At 40.9% G+C, this 13,348-nt stretch overlaps 1 protein-coding gene across 2 annotated transcripts in view; it reads left to right on the top strand.

Moving 5' to 3' along the window:
• Nucleotides 1–13,348, top strand: part of LYRM4 (LYR motif containing 4) — a 115,097-nt gene that overhangs the window by 9,306 nt on the left and 92,443 nt on the right. For both annotated transcript variants that reach the window (XM_075270782.1, XM_075270783.1), the window contains exon 3: nt 12,969–13,089. In XM_075270782.1, coding sequence (XP_075126883.1) covers nt 12,969–13,089 — 121 coding nt within the window. The remainder of the gene's footprint in view (nt 1–12,968; nt 13,090–13,348) is intronic.

Genomic DNA, 13,348 nt, shown 5'->3' with positions numbered 1-13,348 from the left:
ATCCTTTGACTATTTTGGCCGCTTAGCAGAGCGATAAATGTGGTTTGATTAGAAAAGAAGGGTTATGTCTTTGGATGTGTGACGCCGCCAAGACAATGATTATTCTCAAAAACAGCCGTGATTATTTTCTTTCCTCATCCAACACTACACAAACAAGATACCTTTTATCACGTCACCAGCCCCCTTTTCTATTAAAAGCTCAGCATTGCATCTTTTCCCAGGAACAATAAAACTCATCCTAAGGTACCAGCTGTTTAATGAGTGCACTTCCATATTTAATAAATTCTATTAACAATACACACCCATGTCACATTCTAGGTGAACGGGCCCTAATTAAAAGCACACACCATCTGCTAGTGCATGGCAGCAGGGTGGCACACCACAGCCAGCATGCTCCCTGGGACTCAACATGTATTATGTATGAGCTGTGTCTGGAAAATGTCAATGATCCCATAGAAGGCATCCTGGAAGCTGCTTAGCTCCATCTAATGGGCACATCTGTCATTAATCCTTTAAAAGAAAAAAATGGAAAAAATAATTTTCCATTTATACAATATCAACACATGGGAATAAGCATCATTAGACAAAGCAAACTGGTCTGAAAAAGCATTTTGTCTTATTTTTGTTTGTTTTATGTGGGCGTTTTTTGGCATTTCATCGTATCTGTGTGTTGAGACTATTGTCAAATTTTATTTTATAGGTATGCATGTAATATGATAAAATTTGCAAGTCACTAATGTTAGTCACAAGGTATTTCTATTGCTTTGCAGTCTTGTGTGCCTAACTAACAAATATAAGAGCCAAATATATTTTTAGCTGTCAAATAACGTATTTTTTGCTTTATAAGACGCATCTGATGATAAAACGCACCTAGGTTTTAAAGGAGGAAAAACATTTTAAACCAAGATTGGCTAAACTATTCAATAGAATAATCACAGAATAATATGTAAGCATGAACTACAGCCAGAAACAGCATTAACCATTATTAATGTAACCGATGAGGAGAGATTTTACAGTCCTATGAAAAAGTTTGGGCACCCCTATTAATCTTAATCATTTTTAGTTCTAAATATTTTGGTGTTTGCAACAGCCATTTCAGTTTGATATATCTAATAACTGATGGACACAGTAATATTTCAGGATTGAAATTAGGTTTATTGTACTAACAGAAAATGTGCAATATGCATTAAACCAAAATTTGACCAGTGCAAAAGTATGGGCACCTCAACAGAAAAGTGACATTAATATTTAGTAGATCCTCCTTTTGCAAAGATAACAGCCTCTAGTCGCTTCCTGTAGCTTTTAATCAGTTCCTGGATCCTGGATAAAGGTATTTTGGACAAACAATTCAAGTTCAGTTAAGTTAGATGGTCGCCGAGCATGGACAGCCCGCTTCAAATCATCCCACAGATGTTCAATGATATTCAGGTCTGGGGACTGGGATGGCCATTCCAGAACATTGTAATTGTCCCTCTGCATGAATGCCTGAGGATTTGGAGCGGTGTTTTGGATCATTGTCTTGCTGAAATATCCATCCCCGGCGTAACTTCAACTTCGTCACTGATTCTTGAACATTATTCTCAAGAATCTGCTGATACTGAGTGGAATCCATGCGACTCTCAACTTTAACAAGATTCCCGATGCCGGCATTGGCCACAAAGCCCCAAAGCATGATGGAACCTCCACCAAATTTTACAGTGGGTAGCATGTGTTTTTCTTGGAATGCTGTTTCTTTTTGGACGCCATGCATAACGCCTTTTTTTTATAACCAAACAACTCAATTTTTGTTTCCAAAATGAAGCTGCCTTGTCCAAATGTGCTTTTTCATACCTCAGGCAACTCTATTTGTGGCGTACGTGCAGAAACGGCTTCTTTCTCATCACTCTCCCATACAGCTTCTATTTGTGCAAAGTGCGCTGTATAGTTGACCGATGCACAGTGACACCATCTTCAGCAAGATGATGCTGCAGCTCTTTGGAGGTGGTCTGTGGATTGTCCTTGACTGTTCTCACCATTCTTCTTCTCTGTCTTTCTGATATTTTTCTTGGCCTGCCACTTCTGGGCTTAACAAGAACTGTCCCTGTGGTCTTCCATTTCCTTACTATGTTCCTCACAGTGGAAACTGACAGGTTAAATCTCTGAGACAACTTTTTGTATCCTTCCCCTGAACAACTATGTTGAACAATCTTTGTTTTCAGATCATTTGAGAGTTGTTTTGAGTAGCCCATGATGCCACTCTTCAGAGGAGATTCAAATAGGAGATCAACTTGCAATTGGCCACCTTAAATACCTTTTCTTATGATTGGATACATCTGGCTATGAAGTTCAAAGCTCACTGAGGTTACAAAACCAATTTTGTGCTTCAGTAAGTCAGTAAAAAGTAGTTAGGGGAATTCAAATCAATAAAATGATAAGGGTGCCCATACGTTTGCACCGGTCAAATTTTGGTTTAATGCATTTTGCACATTTTCTGTTAGTAGAATAAACCTCATTTCAATCCTGAAATATTACTGTGTCCATCAGTTATTAGATATATCAAACTGAAATGGCTGTTGCAAACACCAAAATATTTAGAACAAAAAATGATTAAGATTAATAGGGGTGCCCAAACTTTTTCATAGGACTGTATCTTAGAACAATACACCTCTAGCTATTAGAAAAAAACCCCAAAACTTATCAAGCTCAGTGGCTCCACTATCACTGGTATCACTGTCTTCATAAAGGACACCTTCCTCCAAACCATCCAAAGCTCCGAATCTGGTGGACATCCAGGGAACAGGTATTGAGATAGTCAGGACCTATAAGTACCTGGGTGTGTTACTCAATAATAAGCCGGACTGGGCTGATCACCTGGAGACACTGCACAGAAAGGGTCACAGCAGACTCTACCTGCTCAGGAGGCTGAGGGCCTTTGGAGTCCAGGGGCCACTTCTTAGGGTCTTTTTCAACTCTGTAATGGCATTAGCCATCTTCTCCGGAGTGGCCTGCTGGGGGAGTAGTATACCAGCCAGGGACAGAAATAGATTTGACGGGCTGAATAGAAGGGCCAGCTCTGTCCTGGGAGCTTCCTGGACCCAGTACAGGTGGTGGGTGACAGAAGGATACTGTCCGTAGTGAGCTCTATGCTGGAGAATAACTCCCATCCCATGTTTGAGACCGTGACAGCACTGGGCAGTACTGTCAGTAAAATATAACTTTTTTAAAATTTAACAAGCTATGAGTAAGGGGCCCAATATGTCCCCAAAACGTATAAGCTAACTGTGTTTTTTTTTTTTGTTTTTTTTTTTAAATTTTGTTTTTTATATTGTATCACGGATCCCTGTTACTTGTATTTTTTTATCCTTTTACTATGAAGTAAAAGTTATATTTTATATAGCATGCTGGAATTTTTTATCATTTTGTTGTCTGTTTGAGCTCTTTTAACAGTCCGGAGTATCATTCCATGCAGCATTTCAATTCTATGCTCATAATATAACAATACTGGTTTGAGCAGTGATTTCTGGGAGCTACAGCACTGTCAGTGACTGACTTCTTCACTCCAACTGTGGCTAGGCTGTATAATCAACATCAGGCTAATCCGTACAGAGAACTAAATGGTCCTGAAGTTTTTCTTTTTGTTATGACTCCTACTATCTTTTTTTATCTTCTATTCTGAGCTTTTTGTTTTTTCTTGTATTATTATTGTAATATCTATACTGAAATTCACTGATTTCAAACAAATGTGTGTATATTAGAAAGTTCACAGAGGGACAAATGACACTATCTGCCCCAAAAAAATACACATAAAATTTCACTTTTATTGATATCCTTTAAAACCAATCCAAAAAGTAACACAAAATGATTGTGTTCCACCTGTTCAGTTCATACAAAAGTGAAGAAATAACTAGGGAGGGGCAATTGTATATACACCTACTAGCTGGTACCCGCGACTTCGTTTGCGGTGATTGTAGCAGTGGGTATATACAGGCGTGGGTAAGGTTTTCATACTGTGTACCGTATTTTACGGACTATAAGGCGCACTGGACTATAAGCCGCATTGCCCATGAGCGCCTTATAGTCCGTCTCGGTTCATATATAAGGCGCACCGGACTATAAGCCGCAGTCCGGTGCGCCTTATATGTTATTGAAAGCGGCGGCAGGCAGACTTTGCCAGCGGCCGCTTAACCCCCCGCGTGCCAGCCGCTTCTATTGGAAGCGCTCGGCAGGCGAGGAGGGGCTCTATCAGCAAAATCATGCTGATAGAGCCCAACCGTAAAAGTTATATTAAACTACCCCCCCTCCTTTTAAAATAAAAGCCTGAAACAGAATGTGAAACTTACCGAGCGGTGCAGGGTGGGCGGGCATTCAGGCCTCCTCTTCCTCCGATGTTCTGTCCTCTTCCTCCGCCGCTCGCTGAGAATGGCCTGGGCGCATGCGCAGTAGCCGTAGAAGCATTATGATATTGCGCATGCGCCCAGGCCATTAGTTCGCGAGCGCCGGAGGAAGTGGTCAGGACATCGGAGGAAGAGGAGGCCTGAATACCCGCCCGCCCGCCCTGCACCGCTCAGTAAGTTTCGCGTTCTGTTTCAGGCTGGCGTGACAGCAGGGCTGCCGGACACTTCCCATTCATTTCTATGGGAGCCGGCATGCGAGCGCTCCCCATAGAAATGAATGGACTGCTTTTTTCCATTCATTTCTATGGGGAGCGCTCACATGCCGGCTCCCATAGAAATGAATGGGAAGTGTCTGTCCATTCATTTCTATGGGGAGCGCTCGCATGCCGGCTCCCATAGAAATTAATGGGAAGTGTCTGTCCATTCATTTCTATAGGGAGCGCTCGCATGCCTGCTCCCATAGAAATGAATAGGAAGTGTCCGGCAGCCCTGCTGTAACGTTCGGTAGTGTGAATGCACCCTTACGGTGCCTTTTATGTATGTATGGAAGCGGCACGCAGACTCTGCCGCCGCTTCCATCCATATATAAGGCGCACCGGACTATAAGCCGCACTTACGATTTCTGAGGAAATCGTAGGTTTTTATGTGCGCCTTATAGTCCGGAAAATACGGTATAAGGTATGGGATATGAAATGTAAGTTTGTATCTTGTTGTTGCTGTAATTCAGAGAATACGTGAGACTTTTGTGTTGAAGGTAATGTGTATTTGAGCTGCTATACGGTGTTGTGAGAAACTTTACATAGTGACTTTGGGACAGAAGTATTTGAAGTTAACCCTTTCCCGTCGATGGCATGTTTTGATTTTGGTTTTTCATTTTTGACTCCCCTCCTTCTAAACCCCATAACTTTTTTTATTTCTCCGCTCCCAGAGTCATATGAGGTTTTAATTTTTCTTGGGACAAATTTTTCTTCATGATGCCACTATTATTTATTCTATATAATGTACTGGGAAGCAGGGAAAAAATTCTGAATGGGGTGGATTTGACAAAAAAATGCATTTCTGCGACTTTCTTAGGGGCTTTGGTTTTACGGCGTTCACTGTGCAACCAAAATGACATGTCCCCTGTATTCTGTGTTTCGTTACGATGCTGGGGATACCAAATTTATATGGTTGTATTTACATTTTGACCCCTTAAAAAAATCCGAAACTGTGTTAAAACATTTTTTTTTTGAAAAGTCGTCATATTCCGACATCCGTAACTTTTTTATACGTCCGTGTACGGGGATGTATAGGGCGTCTTTTTTTGCGGGGTCGGGTGTGCTTTTTAGTTCTACCATTTTCAGGAAATGTTATTGCTTTGATCACTTTTTATTCAAATTTTTATCAGAATCAAAAGAGTGAAAAAACGGCGGTTTGGCACTTTTGACCATTTTTCCCGCTACGGCGTTTACCGAACAGGAAAAATATTTGTATAGCTTTGTAGAGCGGGCGATTTCGGACGCGGGGATACCTAACATGTATGTGTTTCACAGTTTTTAACTACTTTTATATGTGTTCTAGGGAAAGGGGGGTGATTTGAATTTTTAATCCTTTTTATTTGTTTTTATATTTTTTTTTACTTTTTTTAAACTTTTTTCTTTTGCATTTATTAGACTTCCTAGGGGTATTGACATGGGTGGGCGGTGTCGCGGATTGTCAGAGCGGTGGGGGTCGGCAAACATGGCTGCTCCGGAGCGTTAAAGAGAGCCTCCTGGAGTATTGTTAAGGGGAGGGGCAAAGTGGTAAAGTCTATGTATATGTGATTGTGTGGGGTTAGGGGCAAGGCTGCAGAGGGCAATAGGAATTTTGGGGCTTGCTATGGTCCAAAGTGTGTGAGATTGCAGAGATGGTTGTGTGAGTTTGGGTTTTGTGGGGCTCCTGGCACAAACGTATGTGCGCTGTTGTGACGAAAAGTAGCCTATTGCGCAATCGGGTGTATTAACTATGTTTGTGGAAACTTTCAGCCAAATCGGTCGAGCGGGTTTTGCGTGATTGAGGAACAAACATCCAAACACACAAACCCACAAACATGCAAACTCACAAACTTTCACATTTATAATATTAATAGGATATATGCCCTATAGGATATTGAAACCCTCACTCCCTAATAAACCACAGTGGCTTTTTTCCAAACAGCAACTTGTGAACAGGACCCAAAGCGTGAACTGCCAGCAAATCACTCCCCCCCTCTGAAGTTACTGGACTATTGCCACGCCAACAGAGTGGAGTGAGGCACTGACAGTCAGGTCACCGTACAAATGCTGAACTGGATGATAAGTCCACTGACTAACTGGGAATTTATGACCCTACGCCGCGTTTCTTCTATTAAAAAGAGTCATCAGGGGTCTTTTTCTCACTTCACAAAATAAACAGCTTAACACTGCAACACATGATAGCGGTGTGGTGTGCTGACCGCTGGCAGGACCGCCACTTTGGGTCCTGTTCACAAGTTGCTGTTTGGAAAAAAGCCACTGTGGTTTATTAGGGAGTGAGGGTTTCAATATCCTATAGGGCATATATAGGTGTATATACAATTGCCCCTCCCTAGTTATTTCTTCACTTTTGTATGGACTGAACAGGTGGAACACAATCATTTTGTTTTACTTTTTGGATTGGTTTTAAAGGATATCAATAAAAGTGAAATTTTATGTGTATTTTTTTGGGGCAGATAGTAATATCTATACTGCTGTAACACAGTGAATTTTCCCATGGTGGACTATTAAAGGATTATCTTATGTTATCACTGAAGTCCCATCTTTGACAGGATCTTACAACCGTTTCATCCGCCATAGCCTGCCACAAAGTTTTCATCCACTTGAGTGTTAGTGGGCCTTTTCATTCGTCCAGTGTCAGATCATGATTCCCAGCAGCCATCCACTTGATCCACACTTCTCACATGAGAACTTTAAATGGCTTGTTAATTGAAATGTCCAGAGATTGCAACAGGCTGGTAAATCTCTCAGCAGTCTCAGCTAGATCGCCCGTCACATTTTTAAAGATCTTTTTTTGTGTTTTCACTGATATGTGCCCTAAACTGGTCAAGTACTTGTAGGTCAGGTTATTTCAGGAGCCCTCCAGGGCGTTTGGACTACACTTTTTCAACCCATATTTTCATTCCATTTTCGCCCAGCCATCGTTTTTCCTGAGCAGGGACAATAACTCCTCGTGAGATTACCTCTTTTTTTTTTTTACCTCTCATTTCCTGAAGTTTTTATCAACACTGTTTTTGCACCTTTTACATTAACAGTCCTGCTCGATAAAACTTCAAAGGTTATCGGGACTTCATCCATATTCTTACTCTGATGCAAGAAAGAAAAATGGCTTTGATATAGGCCAATTACAAATATATGGAAAGACACAATCTTGGTTTCATATTCTTTAGACATTTTTTGCACATTTCTATTTTTGGTGCACATAGCAAGGCCACAATCTCCTCATGAACACCATGATGCTTATCCAGCTTAGTCCTCAATGCCTTTCTCTGCAGCAAGACGCTTTCTGAAAACATAGGGGCTGACAATCCGCTGTTTCTGTGATGTGTGATCCTCTTTTCATTTACATGTCTATCTGTGGCCATTTTGCATTATGCCCATGAAAAGGGTGTTTATTTTCGTCTGCTTTTTGTGCCTCATCCTCCTGTTTCCTCCATTTCCGAATACTTTTTTTTCAGTTTGAGCTGTCTCTCCGCTGCCCTGTTTCTATGTTCTTTTAGTGTATTTTACTGCCTCCAGTTTAAAACAGATTTCATATGTTAAAGCCTTTTCTGCATTGACATCTTTCTAATATTGTATGCATCAGACTACGGTAGTTTTCAAGAACAAAATACAGTAATGACAGAGCTGTCAGCACTGTCCTTCATAGTTATGGGGACACTGGAGCTAAGAACATCATTGAATAACACACTGGTATAAGGAATCTATGGATGATGCACTGTTATGGGAGTTTTAGTCATATTTAAAGGGTCTGTCCAGGAAATACAGATTTTTGCCAGGTGGTCAGGGAAGTTGGGGGTGGGGGGGGACACCTACCTCTCCCCGGTTCTCCAGTGACCCCTGCCATTGTCTGATTCAGCAGCGCCTGGGCCTAATTCCACTGGAAATCCTCGCCATACGTGACCATTGAGGCCAGTCAACAGTCACTGGACATAGACCAGTTATACAGGGCTTCTGGGGATTGAGGCACTGTACACGAATAAACAAGCTGCTGTATGGTATCAGACACTGGAGTGCTGGGGACAGCTGAGTACAGTGGGGGGGGGTTTTGTGTTTTGTTTTTTTTTGTTTGTTTGTTTTTTGTTTGTTTTTTTTTGGGGGGGGGGTTCTTAAAGTTACACCTGCCCTCGCCACTCCAGAGTTTGTCCAATTCATGGGCAACTTTAAGAATAATGTCCCACAGTGTACATAGTATAATGATCCATAGTGGCCCCTCCATATAGTATAATACCGTATAGTTGCCTATTCACATGGTGTAATGTCCCATAGTGGCCTACCTACAGTATAATGTCCCATAGTGGCCTACATACAATATAATGTCCCATAGTGGCCTGCATACAGTATAATGTCCCATAGTGGCCTACATACAGTATAATGTCCCATAGTGGCCTACCTACAGTATAATGTCCCATAGTGGCCTACATACAGTATAATGTCCCATAGTGGCCCCTCCATATAGTATAATTCTCTATAGTAGCTCCTCCACATAGTATAATGTCTTACAGTGACCCCTCCACACACACTGTTTTGTTTATGAATTTTTGGGGCTTGGCACCCAAAAAACCATTATTATACTCCAGTCTTTTCAGACGCCAGAGTATAATCATCAGAGGCCCAGGGGAGATGATTAACCCTTTCCCTAACCAAGATGTATGTCATACGTCCTGATAGGGTGACAGTAACAAAGGACGGTATGTAGAACATTCTTGTTACTAATGCTGATTTCTCAGGATCTATAAAGACTATGAAAAATCTGCAGGTCTCAAACCTGCAGATCTCATTTCCCAACAGTGTTTTTAACAAAGAAAGAAAATCGCTCTGGATCTGTAAGGGCTATCATGATCACCTTGGTATCATTTTAAAGATGAGATTCTCATCTCTAACCCCTTCTGGACATCCTAAAAAGTACAGTAAAAAGGGGTTGTCTAGGCAAAAATGGGCACCCTATTTAAGTTTTAAATAGATTAAAAAAAATCATACTTTCCATTTCACGGTGCGTCGGTGCTTCCCTGTTCAGTCCAGTCTTTTTGGTCCTGTGCTGCCATGTGACATGCAGTGTTACTACTTGTGACATCACGGACCTGTTCCTGAGGCCTGCTAAGGCTGCTGTTTGACCTCAGCGGTCACATGATTAATACAACACTTAGGGGTTAAAAATGTTCACTATACTCCTGGATAAACTGCTTCAGGTTTGTAATTTCCAAAATGGGATCACATGTCTGGGGATTTCACTTTACTGGCATTTCAGGTCTGCAAAAGTATCATAGCGTTCAAAACCCAAACTGCCTAAATATGTGTTCCAAAAACTAGATAGCGCTCCTTCCCCCTCTGTACCCAAACAGCTGTTTATACCCACATATGACATTAAGTATGTCATCCTGGTTACAATAGTGTCATACTTGCGGGTGTAAACTGCTGTTTGGTCACATAATAGTATGGCGGATGTCAGGTATTTAAATTTACCGGCCGCTCAGTATTATACAGCAGAGGCCCGGTGCTAATTAAGGCCCCTGACGCCTCGGTCAGCTTTGAAATTTTGTCCACGGTGCATGGTCACTGCCATTTTGCTGGAGATCTCCTGAACTTGGAGCAAGTGTCCCATTACCATGACAGTTGGGAGCCTTTTGAAGGCTTCAAGGCTTGTCTGTCATTAAATTCTATGTAGCAGCCTGCAATAGAAGTGGCAACATTTTGCAATGCGTTAGCATTGTAAATCGCTGCATTAGAAATCAGAACCTTTGGGGTTCAAGACTCCTATAGGGTATAAGTGCAATAAGAAAAAAATGAAAATTCAAATTTCCCCCTGTCCCTAGAACACATGTAAAAGTACGTCAGTACTGTAAAACACATACACATTAGGTATTCCTGTGTCTGAAACCACCTGGTCTGCAAACCTATAAAAATATTTTTCCCATATTGTAAAAATCGTAGGGGGGGGGGATCAAAAGTACCAAAACAATTTTTTTTTTTTTTTTGCTGTGACAGCACTGGACCAGTAAAAAAGTGCATAATGCACGCATTTTTACAACTGAGCAGCCATATTTTTCTCACAATCCCCTGTATTAGGAGATTCTAGCTTAATACTTTAAGAATGTAGATGGTATTGCCTTAACATAGATCATCATGTAACATTCTCTGATAGAAATTTGAATAAAAACTGATCCAAGCAATAGCAATTCTCCTAAATGGTATAACTAAAAAGTACACCTGGTTGTGCAAAAAAAGACGCCTTATGCACAGAAACATAACAAAATTATGGGTAGATAGATGAAGATGGTATTTATAGGAGCAGGAGATGATGTGGAGCCAATATGTTTTACAGCCTTCACTCATCTCATAATACAGAGAATATGAAAAATATACAATAAGGAAAATAAACAATACAGTATCAATTTAATCTGAAGAAAACCACATCTGAAATAGAGCAGGCACTGGAGAAGCTCAGACTGCACCTACTATAAGAGTAAGGTTAAATATCAGAATAAGAGAACCTAAACGTACAACAGATAAGCATGTGGGTATCTCTTCATTTTCTCTCCTCATCTCAATAGTTTGAAACACTGGCAAGGCATTGGGGTAGAACTATTGTAAATGGTTCATATCACAAGACACCATTTTATAGGGAATATTGCTAGCCTATTCTTATGATTGGTAATTGGTATTGGATTCTAGGAGTTCTGACACCCAGCACCCCTACCAATCTGCTCATATCTGCACAGTATAAGGAGCTGAGAGCAGGTGGCTCCATACACTATGTACTGGCACTATCTAAATTTCCAGTCTATTTTATGTACTGGTTCCTTATTGTTTTCTAGTTCTCTGCTTGTTCTCATTCTCTTCTTACTTCATGTCATGGACAGTCCATGGTCATGGGATGGACTCACAGGCACACAGCAGCCAATTGCAGTCACAGAACCGTAATCGGACATCTTCCAATGAGCTGTTTGTCCATCACATGACCATGATCTATCTATCAAATGACCATGATCTGTCCATCAAATGACCATGATCTGATTTTTATCCATTGGATGTAAGAAGAATGAATGACAGCAAGCAGAGATCTAGAAGACTGAGGAATTGATACAGAAAGTGTATTGGAAAATGGTATGTTTTCCGTATACAAACAAACTTTCTGCTAAGACTGGACAACTCCTTCATTTTTTAATTTTTCATTCTTTTAAAGATATTAAAGTGTGGAATTTCTGAAGGTATCTTTGTCATATTTGAGTCTTTGAGGTGTGGAGAGCCAAAGTGGTGTCTTTTATTTATTATGTGGTATTTTTTTTAAAAAATGTTGACTTCTAATGAATTTTTGGCCACAGATCTATATACCGATCCGCTTAGCTCCTCCTGATCTATATCATGCTGCTGTATTTTCATGGTGATCGGTTCCCATTAAATGGATTCTATCAATAGATGTCTTCTCCGCGCCACTGTTCCTTAGAGGTTTTTGACCATATGTTAATTAGTTTTCTCGCAACACTGAGGGCAGTCCCCAGCACCCAAACAGCACTGAGGGCATCCCCTGTGCTGCTGCTTGTTCCCGCCTCCGCCTCTTCTTTCCTGTTCAGCCACGGGAAAATGGCCGACTGAGACCACTGCACATGTCCGTCGGCCATTTTACTGTGGCCTCTCCCGTTTGACCACAGGAAAATGGCAACAGACATGCGCAGTTGGCACTTTTTGAAGAAGCCGTGACTGGACAAGGAAGAAGAGGCGGAGAAAGTGTACAAGAAGAAGGCAGTGCTGGATAGTTTTCTCGCAACACAGTGCTGCGAGAAAACTAATTACCATATGGACGAAGACCGGGATATGTAAGGAATGGCGGCGCGGAGAAGACATCTAAAGGTAGGGGAAGAATAGCCTTTCTTAAGGCTATTCTGACGTGGGTTCAGCTTAAAACAGGATTCTAATCATGGAATCCCTTTAAATACACATAGGTTCTCTGTGACAACACTGGACCAGTAAAAAGTGCATACTGTGTACATCTTTATAACCGAGCAGCCATATTTTTCTCACAGTCCCCTGTGTTAGAAGAGTCTAGCTTTTATTATTTTAAGCATGTTGGTGGCACCACCTAAACATAGATCATATTGTAAGTTCCCTCTAGCAAAGTACTAATGACCACATTACATTGACACCTACGCAGGTAGGTGGTAGTGAATGTGCTGTCATATGGGCTACTGCTGTGTATAGCCACAGTCATTTTAGATGTACATTCTTATTAAAATAAATAAATAAAATGACAGTGCTATTGATAAGGAAAAAAGTGGCTATGATTTGTAAATGATGCTTGATATATTCTATGCAGGGTGAATATTCACATTTACTGCTCTATTTCTAGAACGTATGCCATCAGAAGGGTAAGAGATGCCTTCAAAGAGAAAAAAAATGTTGATGATTTCCATGAAATACAATCTCTTATATACCGAGCTAAAGAAAACTTGCAGATGGTTCAACGACAGGTAAGACCAATGCTATTTGCAGATTGATATTTTGTATCCCGTTTTCTCTTTTTGTTAAGAGACCAATAATTTCTATATAATTACCTAATGGATGGATGTTCCACGGTGGGCTTTTCTGTTTTTTGGTTTTTTTTCAAGGGGTTTTCCTTTTAATAACATTCATGTGGATGGGGGGTACTTGCATGATCTCTGGAACCCTGCTAGCAGGAGAACAGGGTCCTACAAGTTCCCCTAAATGATCCATTTGAATGGAGTAGTG

This window comes from Leptodactylus fuscus, chromosome 4, assembly GCF_031893055.1.
Source record: "Leptodactylus fuscus isolate aLepFus1 chromosome 4, aLepFus1.hap2, whole genome shotgun sequence".
NCBI lineage: Eukaryota > Metazoa > Chordata > Amphibia > Anura > Leptodactylidae > Leptodactylus > Leptodactylus fuscus.
This window is presented reverse-complemented; position numbering and strand designations above follow the sequence as displayed.